General features: G+C 34.2%; 1 protein-coding gene across 1 annotated transcript in view; it reads right to left on the reverse strand.

Annotated features, from left to right (window-relative positions):
* Positions 1–1,183: 1,183 nt before the first annotated feature.
* The window catches only part of LOC121376522 (cadherin-related tumor suppressor-like), a 152,424-nt gene continuing 135,026 nt past the window's right edge, over positions 1,184–18,581 (reverse strand). Inside the window, exons 12-17 of the mRNA XM_041504417.1 lie at positions 16,293–18,046; positions 12,801–12,904; positions 9,993–10,306; positions 8,604–8,803; positions 7,920–8,181; positions 1,184–7,392 (exon numbers count right to left, since the gene is read on the reverse strand). Coding sequence (XP_041360351.1) covers positions 5,666–7,392; positions 7,920–8,181; positions 8,604–8,803; positions 9,993–10,306; positions 12,801–12,904; positions 16,293–18,046 — 4,361 coding nt within the window. The 3' untranslated portion in view covers positions 1,184–5,665. The remainder of the gene's footprint in view (positions 7,393–7,919; positions 8,182–8,603; positions 8,804–9,992; positions 10,307–12,800; positions 12,905–16,292; positions 18,047–18,581) is intronic.

Here is an 18,581-nt window from a genome sequence, read left to right on the forward strand (position 1 = left end):
TCTACTTATGATTGATTAAAGTCTGATAGGGATGGGGGAGGATGTGGGGGCTCATTGGAATATTTTTCATTTGAGCTAGTGCTCCACAACTGGTGTAACAGTAGCCATGATATGTACTATCCTGTCTGTTGGGTGGTGCATATAAAAGATCCTTTAATTGTTGCTAATAAGAATAGCCACACAGTGGCGATAGCAGGTTTCCTCTCATTATTTGTGTGGTCCTTAATCATATATTTGATCCCATAAAAAGAAAATTAGATTTAAAAAATATATATATTATTATTCATTCTTACCTAGTGGTGTGTTGTTCTAGCACAGTAAGTTGCATGAGACTAATAGTACCTCGTTAAATAAAACATTTCTTTCTTTTCCCTACATTTTATGTGGTATGCTTCAAAACATCTTTACACTATGGAATAAAGTTCTACAAGTTCTATGTAGCATAAAACTCTGGAATTCCATGAAAATCCAGAACATTTTCATCTGTAAATATAATATTAATATATCACAGAGTCCATTTTACAAAACATCGGAAGTTTACATCTGTAAATATAATATTAATATATAGCAGGGCTCAAAATAGCGGCCTGTGAAAAGTGAAAAAAAAGTCCTCTTTTTTTTAGACCTAGCAGATGTAATAATACTTCACCTGCTAAAATTACAAAAATATTGTGCAGGTCAGTTTTCAAGAGACTGATGTATGTACGATAATCTCGTCTTCTATTTAGCTGAGGCTGAGCTTGTGATTCTGTTATATTTTAATTTTATAATGCTCTAAAATACATGTCAGTGTGAATGACTGGATGTATGTTTGTCTTGTTACATGTGTGTCTGAAAACCCCCCCTCCCCCCAAAAAAAACCCCCATAATTAATTCAATTGCTAAATGTTCAGGTGATGATTCAGGGATCCCCAACCCTGACATAACCTATTTTCTGGGGATAATAAAATTTTTAAAAACCCAAACATCTCAGAGGTCCTAATTTTCCACACACTGTCCCCAACCCTCCACTCACCCCGTGCTATTTTATTTCCAGCAGGCCATGTTTCTTTTAGCCTGCTATTTAAAAAAACCCAGCACGCCTTAATTGTCTTCGTATTTCAAGACCTGCTTAACCACTGTTACCCCGGTAATCAACAATAATATCATTATTATAAATACTAAAGAGAAAATCAACATGAAAGCATTTCAATAATATTTATTTGGCATTAGGTCATGTACAAAATTCTTTATCAATATTTATTAGTAATAATTACAAAATGTGAATTTACTTTGTAAAATCTCTGTCGACTTCTCACAGCAGATATGACTAAAATGTACCAATTCACAGAGAATCCAAGATAACATGATCATGAGAATAACATACAGTTAAATTTGATATAAAGAGAACCTCGTACAACCACTACTATACTCAACAAAATTAAATAAGGACCAGTAGAATTTTTGTAAATTTTTGCTAATACATGTATTATTTGTCATCACTTTTTAATCACAGATGACTTCTAAATGTCCGAGTAAATCTTGTCCAGTGATAACAATGAACAAAAATGCAATCTTTGTATGTTTTGTAAAACCAAAACCAAACCCAAAATCAAAACCTTTTTTGTACCGTAATGAAAAATGCAGAAAGTATTTACTGGCCTTAATTAATGTTGCTGAGTGTATGATTAGAAAGGGAACTTTTACATGGCCCTTCTGGTGTTAACAGGGACCCAGGGACTTAATTAATGTTGCTGAGTGTATGATTAGAAAGGGAACTTTTACATGGCCCTTCTGGTGTTAACAGGGACCCAGGGACTTAATTAATTAAACTCTCATACCTTTATGATCTCGCAATGCAATGCAAGGAGTGCCAAGGACTATGCGATGTTACTCAAGAAAGCTTTGTGAATTAGGTCTTTTTTCTTGTTACTTAGGTGGTCTTTATAGACAAGTCTAACTGTACATAATCCATTTGAAACATCTGACAATAATAACACTCACAATGAGAATGGGATATGTTCTTTGGTGAACTTGCATAGTGTTTAAGGCCATTCTGTACACATTGGCACACACTATCATTGTGCATTATTTACAATTAGTTCACTACCAAAGTCATTTTAACATACACACATACACATGTAATAATAAAATAAAATAAATCGTTTCTTGCCATTAATATAATTTTACATTTTGAACATTTAAAGTTAACACAAAATTACACCCCTGCTTTAATATGTGATACATTTTAGCATTTAATGATTTTAATCACTACTGGCCACAAATTCTCATCGTTATGTGAGGAATACATTTTTACTGACAATATTATTAATAAAAAACCCTTAAATGTGTGGTAAAACAAATGGGAAACCAGATATTTCTTTGTCTTTTTTAACACGAGTAAAGTTGAATTTGATGAATCTTTTAAGAGTAAATTATGTTAAATACAAAAATACCAGCATAAAATGTACTATTTGCTGAAAGCCTGAAATATAACTGTAGTAGTGTTGATATAAAGTGTTCCTACTGTCAGTAGCTAGTGGGAATACCCCTATTAGCTCAGTTGGTAGAGTGCTGGAATCTCACACTGAGGGTCTGTGGTTTGAATCCCCTCGGTGGAGGTTGATTTTTATCTGTTACATAACCACTTTGATAATTGCAAGGAAAATTTAATTACAAACTTTAGAAATAAACTTTAGAAATAACAAACAGCTTTAAAACTTCACTTACACACACACTAATAATTTATACTTAATTAAAAAAAACACCCAAAACATTCCCCACAAAACAATGTTAAGCATATGCAAAAATGTGAATTATAATTGCCCAAAATGTAAGAAACTACAATCACATGGTAAATGGCATAAACACATCATGCATGCATCATTTTGGAATGTAAAATGAATAATTTAAAAACAAGATGTGTTTATTACAAACATAATATATTTTCAAGTTTTACTTGACTTCATAGGTAATTATGAGAAAGGTCAGAAATTAAATATTTAATTTTATTATTCCTCATATAAAATATCCAGCAAAATCAATAATAATAAAAAAACCCTTCTACAAAAGTCTAGAATAAAACCATATAAAAATGGGCACATGTGTAGTCCCATGATGGCAAGATGTTTGACATGTTACGTAGATCCACGTATTAACCAGTATATTCTCTTTATAGGTGTGTGCTTTAAAAATGTCCAATAGTTTGTTTTGTAACATTATTAAATACGTCATTTGTCTCTGAAAACAACCATATGAGTAAGTGCAATGATTGAGGTGGGTAGACCTATATAACAAATCATCAGCCTCTAAGCATAATTGACCAACTAGTTTTTGAGAAAAATTTAAAAACACTGACTTTTATACAAACATATGAATTTTTAATAGATTATTTGAACAAAAACCAGAACATTTCTTCTTATTTTTGTTCAAATAATTTTTAAAGAATTCAATTTTTGGGGTATAAAAGTAAGTTTTTTCCATTGGTCTCAAACACTCGAAAAATTAGTTAAGCAATTATATTAAGAGGCTGACAAAATGATAGTTTATGGAATAATGACGTACAAGCAGCCTTTGATACACCAATCAATGACTGATATCCAAGACCATTGCGTATGAAAGCACCTAACATTAAACTATATAGATCAATTCTTTATGGATAGAAAAGTGAACTTAAATGTCAAAGTGTATTATCAGAAACTTTTTTAAAAACCATATGAAAACTACAAAATACACACACAAAAAACTCAAAATGACACATAATGCGAGACTTACATATACATCAAAATATATACAGGATGGTTTTCCAAAAGTTTGCTAGAAAATATTATAGTCTTAGCACATCAAAAATTTATAAAATTGAGAAGGATTTCAATTTGAAAGGTTATCATCAGTCGGCAATTTTATGCAAAAAAAAAAAAAAAGGGTTAATTTATTTATCTTATATAAAATGAAAATACTTATTATTAGTTTCTGCATAAACCAAATCTAGACATTATTTATCAAATTATGTAATCATTCAAATGTCATCATTCAGCTTTTATCCCATCAAGTTAATATATATTCAATGTTCAAAAGACATTTTACAAATCTATCTTGTCCTATCTTTCAAATACATGTATGTGTATGTATAACTGCATAATATTTTTCGAGCTATACTTAGACCAACCTGTTTTATATAAAATGACTGTAATAAATATAACGAAACAAAAACAGAATATAAAATAATGTTGCTGTTTAAAGAGAGGCTTCTCTGGTTGACTTCTGCTATGTAGTCTGTTCCTACAGCAACGGGTGCTGGTGTCAGTTTTAATTGATATACTGCTCTACCTGCCTCGTTAGACTACACATTAATTAGGAAACCGAACAGAGCACAAATTTCACCGTACCTGTAATAATCTAAAATGATTCCCATTTTAACATCAAATGTATTGACTTTGTTTGGGAGAGCTGATCAAATACAAATTTCAGCTTACCTGTAATAATCTAAAAATGATTCCCATTTTAACATCAAGTTTATTGATTTTGTTTGGGAGAGTTGATGAAATATCTTAAAATAATGCCATATTATAGCATTAACACTGATATATGGTCATAAGGCTGCATTATTAAAGAAAAAAGAAAGGTAGAAAAAAAAGCTTCAGAAATTGGGTTACAAATATAGTAAATAATATACCGGTATTGACCAGAGTGATGACAATCACTACAAAATGTTTGAACATTTCATGTGAAACGATTAAATGTATAAACATATTTTTCTATTTAGTATTTGCATGAAGAAAAAAAAGACCAGAGGAAAAATGTGTGCTCCATAAAGGCTTCCATGACATTTTGTAATGCTTCAACATAAATAAAACATAATCTACAATAATAAAATTGTTCACGTGAACCGTTGCAATAATATAGATATATGTATGTATAATCCATAATGTACAATATTAAACGTTATTGCTAAAATCTGTTTTTCACAAATAAAGAAATCATTTTCATGAGGTATATTTACAGCTTGCAGCTTGTTTGATGTTTGGTAATCTCATAGAGATAGTGAAAACAATCCAGGCTTTATAATTTGAGCAGTTTCTTGAGTATGTTGTTTAAAACAATTGTATACTGTTCAGGATCAGTCTTCACAATTTTTCACTTTAGTATATTACTGTAGCAACTATGAATTTAAAAAACAGAAGATATTTAACACCTTCAACACCAGTTCATTTTCAAAATTTACAATTTGAAAATTTGCTGAATGCAATCACTTTAGATTTGCATAAATATTAAACAACAAAATTAGTACAAAACTGAACATGCAATAAATCATGTAAAAATCTGTCAAAAAAGTAAACTTCAGTGATGAGATATTTGCATATATGGATGATCTAGACTTCATTTTGCTGTAAACTTGCATATCCCCTTGTAGATTATATTCCCTACAGGTAAGTTTCACAGTATTTTGTGCAACATTCTAATTTGAGACACTTATTTTGAACTATATAATGTTTCTGTAAACAAACAATAAAACAAATACCAGATAATCGGTGAGTGAAATATAATTAGAAAAAAAAATCCTTTAAAAAAAATCTTTGATACTGGAGACAGACACAATGTAATGAGATACAATGACCAAAATATTGAGATGAATTTCATAATTAGAAGAAAAAAAAGGAAGAGACCTATTTTGAATTCACTTGTATCACACATACTCTTCATAATCATTTCCTGGACCGTCTTCTAACGTCTGTGTCGTATTGTCTGGAAGTAAAGCTATATCACGAAACACACCGACTAACTTATCAAAGTTGGGACCCCAGTTCAACAGTTCATCAAAATTAAATGCTCCATTTGGAACTCTTGCTGCATCTAGTGCACTGTCCCCTGAGATGACTGTACTTGTGAAAGAATCTCCGTTCGAATCCATCCCATCTGAACGTGGAGGTCGTTTTTGCGGTGTATCGTCATTTTCATTTTCGACCTCAGTCAGTTTTGAGAATATCATAATCCCTGGATCGAAATCAGAACGAGTTTTATGGTCGGGTTCATACTCGAATTCCGAACAAGTAAAAGAGTCATTAGCTCCACTATCCTCCGAACTGGAATCGGGGGGTTCTAACAAAATGTGGCTATGCTCAACGGGTTTCATCTTCTGTCGGCGAAGACGATCATCGCTGGAGGAAGACACAGCTTCGAGCATGCTCACTGGACTCTTGCGGTCTGGCCGAGCATTCAGACGATTGATTTCCTCCACAGTCAGGCCTTTAGTTGAATAAGGCTTTCTTGATGCTTTTGCTGATTTAGGATGATGCCCATTTGGAATTCTAGTGGCAGACGAACTAGAACTCGTATGACTGTGATGGCTGCCTAGAGAATGCTGAGAATTGTTCATATGAATGTTTTGTACAGGTGTGTTTCTCATATTTAACTGAGATAGCGGACTAACGTGACTGTGTGGCATCGGACTATGCCGCACCGCAGGCTGGGCTGAACTGGGTCTCTTGATATTCCCAGCCATGGATGGACTCTGGTGGGCTGGCATGGATACCGCTGAGCCTTCGAAAGACCCTGGGCTCATTTTGGGGTATCCATTCATCTTGTTTGCACCTGGACTTTCCCGGGAAAGGCCCGACCCCGAGCGGCCATGAGAGACAGTCAATGGATTCTCAGCAAGAGAATTTGGGATGTGTGATTTATGATAATGAGATAAATGTTGATTTGCTTTGTATTTCGGTTCCTTGCCACTGCGGTAGTGTTTGTAATGCAATGCCACATCTATATCGGAGGGAGCAATACTGCTGGCATTTTCCAGATCATAATGTTCTGGCATATTGTCATCAATAGGTCTCATCTGACCATGTTCTCCATGTTCTATGATCACTGTTCCATCATCAAACTGCAGCGGTTGTGGCATCGACCTGCCAATCACATTTGAGCCAATCAGATCGGGTCTTACAGAAAGCCCCGACTTTTGTAAGATCAGCCCATTGGTGATATGATTTTGAATGAACATGTCCTCAACATTTCCGTTTTCTCCATAACCAGAATCATGTACGTCTTGAGAACCACTAAGACTTCTGCTGCCGAGATTTCCATTTGCCTTCACTTCTTTTTTCATGCAGATTCTCCGACACAGATCCCTGCGTTTGCGTAGCACAATGAACACCACAATGATAGCCACAATGAGAATGGCAAAGAAGACGATGACGATGATGATTCCAATTTCCAGTCCACCACCACTGCCAACACACATGAACTTCTCTCCACTCACAGAGCAGGTCTGACCCTCATCACATGGGTTGTTGGAGCACAGAGCCTTGCAGCCACTCTGGACACCTTCACTCATTGTAATCTCATAGCGCTTGGTCAGGCCGTTGAATGGAAGCTTGTCACCATCCAGCAGAAACTCAGAGATACACCCACTAAAACCTAAAAAGAAGAAAGAAAAAACTTAATAGCAAGTCAATACTAATTTTGAAGTAATCATCAGTCTGCAAAACTTTAAATAGAATCAGTTATACACTAATATCTGAACTGTAAGGTATTAATTCTTGTAAACCATGTCCAAGTTTGTGATTTATCATGAATCATGTTTTAGAGCTTAGCCTTGAGCTCAGACTGAGTTCAGACACTAATATCAATCAAACTGTATACAATTTAGGTCAAAATACATAACAAGAGCTCTTCAGGGACAATTGTCTCCATTGCCAACCTGTTAACTTGATTAGATACCAGTAGCCTATTAGCAACCGCATACAACAAGAAAGGTTAAATCAAAAGAAATTTTGGTTAAAAAATTGGGATTTGTTTTCTGTCATTAAATCTTTTCTGTCAAGTTAAACCAAACAACTGTGTTTTTGAAAAGTTGGCCCAACATCAGATACTATATTCTCAGCTGAGATGAGCTTAACTAAAATCTATTAGAAAAATTCATCTTCTTGTTCCTAATTCAGTACCTGCTATGGTGTTTCCTGAAGGCACAACTCTAGCCCCACTCAATGCCATTTCTTCAACTTCCAGTGATGCAAAGCTGTAACGCTGTCCAAAGTCCTTTGACATGGAGTCTTTGCCATCGAGGCTGACTACGAAGGTGCTGCCAGTGACAGTGACAGTGACGTTATGCCATGAGCCATCTGTTACATCAACGCTGACAGCATCAAGAGGATCATTCACAGCACTCGGTGGAGTTAGCACAAACTTGACCTTGCCATCTTGTATCTGTGAAAAATAAAGTCATTAAAAGTTAAAATATTTGTTTTGTTTAATGACATTAATCATCGGCAGTTGAATGTCAAACATTTGGTAATTTTGAAATATAGTCTTAGAGAGGAAATCTGCTACATTTTTCCATAGCAGCAAGGGATCTTTTATATTTACATCATCCCACAGAGAGAATAGCACATACCATGGCCTTTGATATATCAATGGTGGTGCTCTAGCTAGAACGAAAAATAGCCCAACAAGTCCACAAACGGGGATCATTTATTAATGATTTAAGGTTTATTAAATGTGAACAACAGTGTATTAACATTCATGAACATTTTAATGAGATTAATTATTATGAATAATATGAGAAAAAAAAGAAGATACTATATGCTGGGGCTGACATTTTAATCCTTTGAATATAGGAAATGTCATACCCAAAGGACACATTTGGTGTCTTCTGTTGCTGAATAGAACAGTGTTCCCTGTGCCGATGTAGTCATGAATCTCAGCTTGATGCTGGAGCTGTCCCCTGCTCTACGATTCCGGCCCTTAGACACCTGCTGGTCTCGTCTGTAGCTTTCACGCAGCTTGTACTTCACTGTGGAATCGGCACCAAATCCAAATGGTTCCCATTCTGACAAAGAAAGAACGAAAGAAATGTTTTATTTAATGACGCACTCAACACATTGTATTGACAATTATATGGCATCAGACATATGGTTAAGGACCACACAGATATTAAGAGAGGAAACCCGCTGTTGCCACTTCATGGGCTACTCTTTTCGATTAGCAGCAAGGGATCTTTTATATGCACCATCCCACATACCACAACCTTTGATACACCAGTTGTGGTGCACTGGCTGGAACGAGAAATAGCCCAATTGGGGATCATTCCCACACCGACCGCGCATTGAGCGAGTGCTGTACCACTGGGCTATGTCTCGCCCCCACCCCATTCTGACAAAAACAATATGGTATCAGTTGTAAGAGTTACCCTTTTTGAACATTAGAAATGATTTATAAGTTGCAGTGTAACCAATTACATGAAATATGTCAATCGTAACCAATGCAATCGGTACATTTCTAAGCATTTTGATGTTCAGTCAAATCTCTTAACTTCTTACAAGATAACATTAAAAATAAAATAACATCAATAACAGCTTTCCCATTTGCAAGTAATATAATAAATGTTATTAGCAACATCTTAACTAAAGAGCCAACTGAATAAAATTTTCCTTGTTCACAGCATTGTTACATGTTTAGTATTAGAAAGACCTGACCTAATAGGGACAACTGTATTAAAATGTACTTTCTTTATAGTATTGTCCCATGTTATTAGAAAGATCTGAACAAAAATGTCCAATGTATTACATTTACCTTGTTCATAGCATAGTTCCGTATTATCAGAAATATAAAGGGCTGACTATATTAAAGTTACCTCAGTCGTAGTGTTGACCCATATTTAATATTACAAAGCCTAAACTAAAGGGTCAACTTGATTGTAGCATGGTTCCATGTTTAATAATAGAAAGCCTGAACTAAAGGGTCAACCATATTAAATTATCTTGTTCATAGCATTGTCCCATGTTATTAGAAAGAACTGAACTAAAGGCGACTGTATTACATTTACCTTGTTCATAGCATTGTCACATTTTATTGGAAAGACCTGAACTAATAGAGCCAACTGTATTAAATTTACTTTGATCATAGTAGTGTCACATGATTAATATTAAAAAGACCTGATCCAAAGAGCCAACTGTATTAAATTTATCTTGTAGCATTGTCCCATGTTATTAGAAAGAACTGAACTGTATTAAATTTACCTTGTTCACACCGCTGCCCCATGTATTTGTTAGAACACGAACATCTGGCCGATGTCCATTCATCTACACAGGTACCGCCATTCTGACAGAGGTTAGCAGAGCAGGATCCTCGAGGACTCTTCCGAACACACGATGTCATCACGCCTCTCTTGTCCCTGGCCCCCGACGTGTCCAGCATGTCACGGCTGTTTACCATGAAGCTGTGCGCACAGCCGACAAAATCATGTGATGCGATGTCACCGCTGTACTGTAGCACATCATTGATGTCATTCACACCACCGATGCTGAGTGATTGTCCAATGAGAAAAAGGTTTCTGAAATAAAATAGATAAATAAATAAAATTGACCAATCAGAATTTTATATCCTTAATACTATCATAGAATAGAATGGAATAGATGTTTAACGACACCACAGCACAAAAAATACATCATTAATACTACCAATGCTGAGACTGTCCAATAAGAAAATTATTTCTGAAATAAAATATATCAAATTAACCAATCAGAAAATGATATCCTAAATACTACCAATGCTGAAATTGTCCCTTCAGAAAACTGTTTCTGAAATAAAATATGTTTTAAATATTAGTGTGTTTAAGCTTCCAATCCATTGATGTCCTTCACACATCCAGTGCCAAATTTGAAAACAAAAGAGACTGACCAATCAGAAATTAGTTTTTGAAATAAAATACACTAACCAAATACATTAAAATGACTAATTAGAAAGTGGTTTCAGAATAAAGTATATTTAAATTATTAATGTATTTTTCAAGTCCTTAACAGCAGAAATGATATTTAGTATTGATATTTATAAAGTAATTTAAAATTCATTATTATAGCAATGTGGTCAAATTATAGTCCTCACAACAGAGTTGCATTATCAATTTTGGAAAGATAATCATCTTAGAAAGAAATTTTTTTTTAAAGGACAAATGCATGCTGTGACACTTTGGCTTGATAGTGATAAAAGAAAATCACTGTAACAAGATATGGTATATCTACAAAAAAAAAAACCCCAACATTCTACCACCCGTCACACTTATAGTGAGTTCTCTTAGTAACCACTGGCTACATCTCAGCCCTTAACACAATGTATGGCACTACAAGTATATTAATATAATGAAAGGAATGTGAGAAAATCCCCCCATCGGATCCCCATCTCCATTTAACCAATATGGATAAAATCACTGTCAGGAAGTGTGTGTGTGTGTTCTAGATCCAAACACATTCCATGTCCACACAATCAGGTGACAAGAGTCTACCAGCGCCAATTTGTATTTGGCTCGGACACAATATTTGTCAGGTTGGCAATGTGACAAGTAGTCCTCACCATCTGATAATAGGACACCTAATTGACAATTTATTTTCTGAATAATGCATCAGGTTAGTTCACCTGAAAAACGGCTTTTGTTATGCACTCAATAAATGCAATAAATAATAATAATAACTGAATTTCATAGGGCATTTGCTATCAAATATTTGAATTATACTAATAACTTGTATTAAGAACCTTTTTTTTTTTACATTTCGTAGTAAATATATTTTGAGAATATTAAAAGAAACAACATTAATTTGATATACATTGCACATAAATACCATTTCATAAAATATTATTCTGCTTTTTTTTTATGAAAGCACTGCTAACTGAAAAGTTAGTGTTAGAAACACTGTAGAATAAAATATAATTTTATATGGTTTATGCTTCAAGCATTCAATGCATACATGCAGTACTATTCCAAATGCATTGTCACTACCACAATCTGATTAGTAAAAAATTTAAATAGGTGTAGTCAATTTTAATTTTTTTTTTTAAAGTCCTTAAAAATCTAATCATAAGCATTGCTCGTTTGACCTTGAAAAGCATGGCACTAACCAAGGAGCAGGATGGCACAAAACTATACATTACACTAAAACAACTCTTCCTCACTAAACTGTTCTAAAAACAGATCCTAAATAGTTGATGTGTGTGTTCAGGACATCATGCTTGAATTTTAATTGGATATAAACACAAAAATAAGCCAAAATGAACTCAACTGAACTGATACTACATGTTGAAAACATGAGATCAATTTAACTGTTGTTGTTTTTTGCTGAACCGTGTTAACACAGAATGGCAGTATTTACAAGCAAGTCACAATCCGATGTCCAGAATGATTCTCTCATGGTCCTGATATGTTTTATCTCCAACTACAGTATGTACATTGTTAGAGAACGATAAACATGTAACCCAGTTTTTAACTGTACTTTTACATTTTCATTGAGGAGGAGGTCAAATGTCAGAACACATCCAGATTGTACAGAGGTGTTAGGGAGAGGGGTCAGTGGGTTTTTCTCTCAGGCAAACATCAAACACAAAATATGGACATAAATTCACAATTAGTGAATATTTGAATAAAACCATTCCCAAATCTAAGGGTTTATTAAACTGTTATTTGCTATTAAATTTTGTTGGTGGAACACAAAATGATTATACACATGTATTAAATTTTTCAACTGAACTCATTCAAGAATGAACATACTTAACAAACCTTTGTTCTACTGCATTTGATGTGCCAAAGAAAAACTTAATCTAGCTAGATACATTTTCAAACAAAATTTGCCAATCTGCCAACAATATAATTTTTTCAAAACGAACATAGAACAGGCACTATATTTCTGCACAGGAATAAATGCCAGGAATTTTGTTTGCTTCTAAAAGTTACATGAAAAAATTGGAAATATTTTTGGCAAATTTTTACAATTTTCAAAAGCCAGATTTTCTTTTAATTCATTCTGTGAGCAAACAAAGAAATATTATACACATCTTACCCAGAATCGTCAGTCAGAGATTGGTAACAACTGGAATCATTATCAAAGCATTCTTCACATGTAGTCGAATCTTGTTGACATTTTATTACTTTCAGTACTACACTCTGAAACATTAAAGAAGTTTCTATTACATAAAACATGTATATATGGAATAAATAACTACAACAAATAATTCACTTTTTACTTTTCTATATTAATAATGAAAAAACCCCAAACAAAAAACAAACTCACACACACTGACCTTACAAAAGTGAATAGAATAAATTTTAACTGGAATTTGTTTTGCAGTCACATGTATAAATATGATATACTAGAGATTTATATATAATGATAACCATATTTGAAAGAAAATTAAAATGATTCTTGCAAAGTGAAAGACACAGGATTCTTTATTCAAAATATCAAATGCATGATTTCTCACTCTATACAGACAGGGACAATATTAGTATAGTAGTATAACCTTTGATTAATCAATAACAATTGTTGGGATTAAACAAATATATGCTAAATTCAGAAAAATAATTTCGTCAGTATTGAAAAACATATTTACATATTTTAGCTGTTATGAGTGTCCAGGAATTAGAAGTGGGATTATAGGTGTGTCATCAAAACAGAATACAAATATTGTTAATCAACTTAAAATGGCTCTTCAGGGCACAGAAATTATTCCAGTCAAAGACATTTAGTTTTCGGTACTATGACAGTACAGGTATGTCAAATGACATTTTCCTGTGTCGGTCTCCAAGCTAGGCTACCCTATCTCTATGTGCCAGATAATTGTTAATCACAGCTGGATATTCTTTCCAAAAGAGCTTGTCATACAAATGTCACGTACTTCACTAGAGCATCCTACAAGTTAATTCCATTTGGATAATAAAAACATACACGAACTAAAATAATAAGATACAAATTAGCTAAAAACCGATCAACAAATTTGAGAAAGAAAAACATTACTTATTTTCATAAATATTTTCTTAAAAGTTGGATTTTGTTTTGGAGTATAACAAATGTAAAATTATATACACATTTTATTTCATATCATTTTACTATTTAACTAAATTTACATTTGATAATTTAAAAAAAAGCATTAAGATGAGAATAAAAAGGAACAGCATTTAAGAAGTAACATACTGGTAACTTTTAATAATTCATAAACATTTATGAATTACAAAACATGTGAAATGGTGGGGGGGGGGGGGGGGGGGGGGGGAGGGTAGGATCATAATTAAAACTCTCAACTACATTGTAAATGTATTTTTCGTGCCAGAACTTAACATACACAATAAATTTTAATTATGCTAAATTATATGTGAATCTTTAACAGTTTCTCGTTTTAGTTCTGACATTTAATATTTCAGAAATGAGACCTAAAAAGTGTATGTTTGCTTATGTCTTACATAATTCAGGGATCAACAAATCCACTAGCCCTCAGTCCTGGCTAGTGAATGTTTGGTCTGGGCTAGTGGAAATTATCAACTGTATTACTATAATACACTGGGTACTTGCCAAAGCTTCTGTGAGGGTTAGTGAAAATTATTACTATAAAATTATCAACTGTATTACTATAATACACTGGGTACTAGCCACAGCTTCTGTGAGGGCTAGTGGAAATTATCAACTGCATTACTATAATACACTGGGTACTAGCCACAGCTTCTGTGAGGGCTAGTGGAAATTATCAACTGTATTACTATAATACACTGGGTACTAGCCACAGCTTCTGTGAGGGCTAGTGGAAATTATCAACTGTATTACTATAATACACTGGGTACTAGCCACAGCTTCTGTGAGGGCTAGTGGAAATTATCAACTGCATTACTATAATACATTGGGTACTAGCCAAAGCTTCTGTGAGGACTAGTGGAAATTATCAACTGCATTACTATAATACATTGGGTACTAGCCACAGCTTCTGTGAGCGCTAGTGACTTTCTCAAACATGCGTTGAACAAATTTCTAAAATTTCTAATTCAAAATTCATGACAATTCTCTGAAAACTCCACATGAGAAACATGATTACAGATTTTGGATTTATCATAGCTCAGAGATGGCACGGTCACCCCGAAACGCTATCAGCACCCCAGTGCGGCTTACCCTGCACAAAGATAAACTGTCAATCAAACAGTAAGTTATCGTATGGCAGGATTAAACCCAAGTGTACAGCGTGCCCACAACATAGCTAACATCAGATGACCAGACCCTAACAGTGTGAGAATTCGGTCCACAAGTTATACCAACTATGATTAAGCTGTATACATAAGATATCTGTAAAACAACAAAGTTAAATTGTCAGTGTAGAATACAGTGAAATTATAAGGTGCAAATGTATGCATTATTTAAGAATACTTTTAAAAAACAATAACAGAAGCTATCAAACATGACAGTTTTGTAGTCTGAAGTAGTTTTATTACTTTCTTGGTAGGTGGGGGGATATTTTAAAAAAAAGAAGATTAAAAAAAAAAAAAAACCCAAAACACCCTAACAATTTTTTAAATATCATTTTGCTTTTTTACTCCTAAAATTAAACATGTTTTCATGCTAACATTAAACAAATCAATTGGTTATAATGACATAAATATCAGTAACAGTCAAGGATTAATCATTAAAAGTTAGATTTTATTTGTAAAATATAGATTCATACATTATCAACTGACAATAGCAAAGACACAAAATACTTGTTTAAAGAAGCCATCGCAACCCTTTCAAATTTAATTTTTAATCAATGGCTACTGTTATTAAATTTATTGTAATTTAAAGTATGAGACAAGTTAACAACACCACTAGAGCACATTGATTTATTAATCATCGGCTATTGGATGTCAAACATTTTGTAATTCTGACAGTCAAAAAGACGAAACCTGTTAATGTTTTCCATTAGTATCAAGGGCTCTTTTATATCCAACAGAGAATAAAACTTCTTTCCACAAGTACTAACTTATATTAGCTATTAGCAGTAAACTTTCTAAATTACAGACAATTTACTGAAATATGCCTGTCACTGAATACCAGTTGGAACATTCAACTGACACTGATCTCATGAGATCTTAGAATCCAGTCATATATTTTATCATTAAGCTAAAATGTTCAATACTTCTACTGTGACAATTATTGGTAAAACTCAAAATTTACTTCTCAAATTAAAAACAAAATAAATTAATACCTCATAGAAAAACAAAACAAATATGCTTAATAAGAAATCCCTTTAACCTTTCATTAAACTAAATACTAAATAATAAAAGATGTCCAAAAATTACCGTTAGATTGACCAATGAGTTAAATCAATACCAGTACAAAATACTTGAACAAAACATTTTATATTTTTTTTTACTTGCTTTAACCAAAGCAAGACAAAACAGGCATATAAGAAAAGCTATCCTCAAGTTTCGTAAATATATGTCAAATAACTGCAAAAGAAACGGTAGATTTACAGTGAAATGGCTGCAAAACTAATATATTTTCACTGGGACACGTACATCAGCACTGGGTACTTACCTCATGCTGTTTCTTGACTTCCACCTTGTGCCAGTATCCATCAGATACCCTGGACATCACGGTCAGTCTTTTCGGGTGTGTCGAGCCAAGTTTAAAGGAAAATCTCACATTTCCACGAACTATCTCCAGTGCAACAAAACCGAGAGGAGAGCCATTAACAGTCACAAGGTTCAGTAGCAGCAGGGCATTTTCTTTGACTGTGGTAAAATAAACACTGATTTCCATATTGCTGAACTGTGTCATGGAGGAATGAAGAATGTACGACCCCTCGCTGAATCCTCTGCTTAATTTTTCACACCTAGAACCAAAATATTCATACTTGCACTGGCAAACGTAACTGTTGGAGACGTCTCGACAAGTGCCACCATTCAAACATGGATGAGATCTGCAGTGGCTGCTACTTTCACAAAGATTGCCATAAAAACCGTCAGCACATTTGCAGTAGAACGATCCTTTCGTATTGATGCAGCTTCCGCCGTTTTGACATGGCTGCCGGATACATTCGTTGACATCGTCCTGGCAACTGGGACCGCTCCAACCTGGAACGCAGTGGCACTGCTTGTTACCATCATCGTTTGTCAGACATGTGCCGCCATTGTAGCAGTAGTCACCTCCACATCGCTCTAGCGGTATCTCACAGAACTGACCTGTGTATGAAGGCATACACCAGCAGAAGGTTTGGATCTCTGGTGTGGCAGAAGTCCAGATCAGCTTGGGTGAATTGTTGATTGTGTATCCAGAAGTCATCACAACTCTCGTGTCACAGGTGCCGAAATTCTTACAGGGATTGGTTTTGCAGCTGCCAAAAGACACATCCTTTATGCGAACACCTGAAGCAGACTCAATTTTCCGTGTTGCATTACTCAGCTGCTGTTTTAGCGATGACTTGGAGAAGTAGTTTCCATTCTGCTGCTGAACAGCCAAAAAGACAAGAACATCGGATGCAAAAGGTTTAATACTGTAGACAATTCCGGAATTCTGAATCCCAACCACACTTCGTACAGCTGTCATAAATGAAGCATACTGCAATTCCAGAAAAGACTCTACCTCAATGTTCCCTAAAAGCATAGCAACAGAATTATCAATAGTTCTATTATCATAATTTGTGACACTCACGGATATGTCGTAAGTTACCGACTGATGGTTTGGATTTCCATCAGAGCCATTTATCTTTAAAGAATATAACTGCTTAAGTAGTGGATTATTTGTTACCCGCAAGTCACAGTTTTCAAATATAGAAAACACATCATCCTTTCCATTCACAATGAAACAGGAGTAATTTCCAACAATGTCTGAATCTGCAGGTCTGACGTCTGCTATTTTCCCAGCAGTTTCCATCCCATCAAGAAGCATCAGAGCAACCAACAGCTGTCTGCTTTCAGGTGGACTATCATTTTGATCCTGTACTATTATGGTAAAAGAAAGAGTGGATGTTTGCGTTGGCCTTCCACCATCAGTAACAACAACTGGGACGATAAATTTTGGTGTTACTTCACGGTCAAGTTTCACCTTGGTTGTTACAATCCCACTTCTCTCACCAATCTGAAACTGCTGCATGGTAGGATCATTGAGTTCATGGTACCGGTAAGGACCTCGGTTTGGATGTGCATCGGAATCATTTGTGTACTGGGAGAGAGTGATCACATGCCTTCCACCATTCTGGTTTTCTAGGACATATGCTTCGAGTACAGGAGGGTTGAATTCGGGTCCACTGTCATTGACATCCATAAGATAAATCTTCACTGTTGCTGTTCCTGATAAAAACAAAATGTATATTTTAGTCAAATATTCTATTTGGCATATGATCATAAAAATACATGGTTTTGTTGCATGTCACTTGTACATATTGCAGATATATAACTCAATGCAATGAGAAAAACCTATCTTTTCTATTACTTTTTCACACCTCAATTTATTTTTCCGAGTGCTAGTTTTATTGTTCTAGGCACATTATAAAGGAAGAAGCCTTATGAGAGAAATTACTGAATTAAAGGTACAAGGTCATTGTTATTAAAACTTAAAGTCTATACTTAATTATACAGAATTCCAACTTTTAATAATAATATTCTTCATCTTGTATATAAAGTGCATTTACAGTATTCATGTAAAATGAAACTAAAAAGTTAGTTTTGTTTAACAATACCACTAGAGCACACTGCATTATTATTATTATCGGCTATTGCATGTTATACATTTGGTAAAGATTTTAAAGATAACCTGCCATACTTTTCCACTAGCAGCAAGATAATGTTTTGGGTTGGGTTGAGGAAATTTCCAATCTGAGAATGG

This window comes from Gigantopelta aegis, chromosome 6 (assembly GCF_016097555.1).
Source record: "Gigantopelta aegis isolate Gae_Host chromosome 6, Gae_host_genome, whole genome shotgun sequence".
NCBI classification, from domain to species: Eukaryota; Metazoa; Mollusca; class Gastropoda; order Neomphalida; family Peltospiridae; genus Gigantopelta; species Gigantopelta aegis.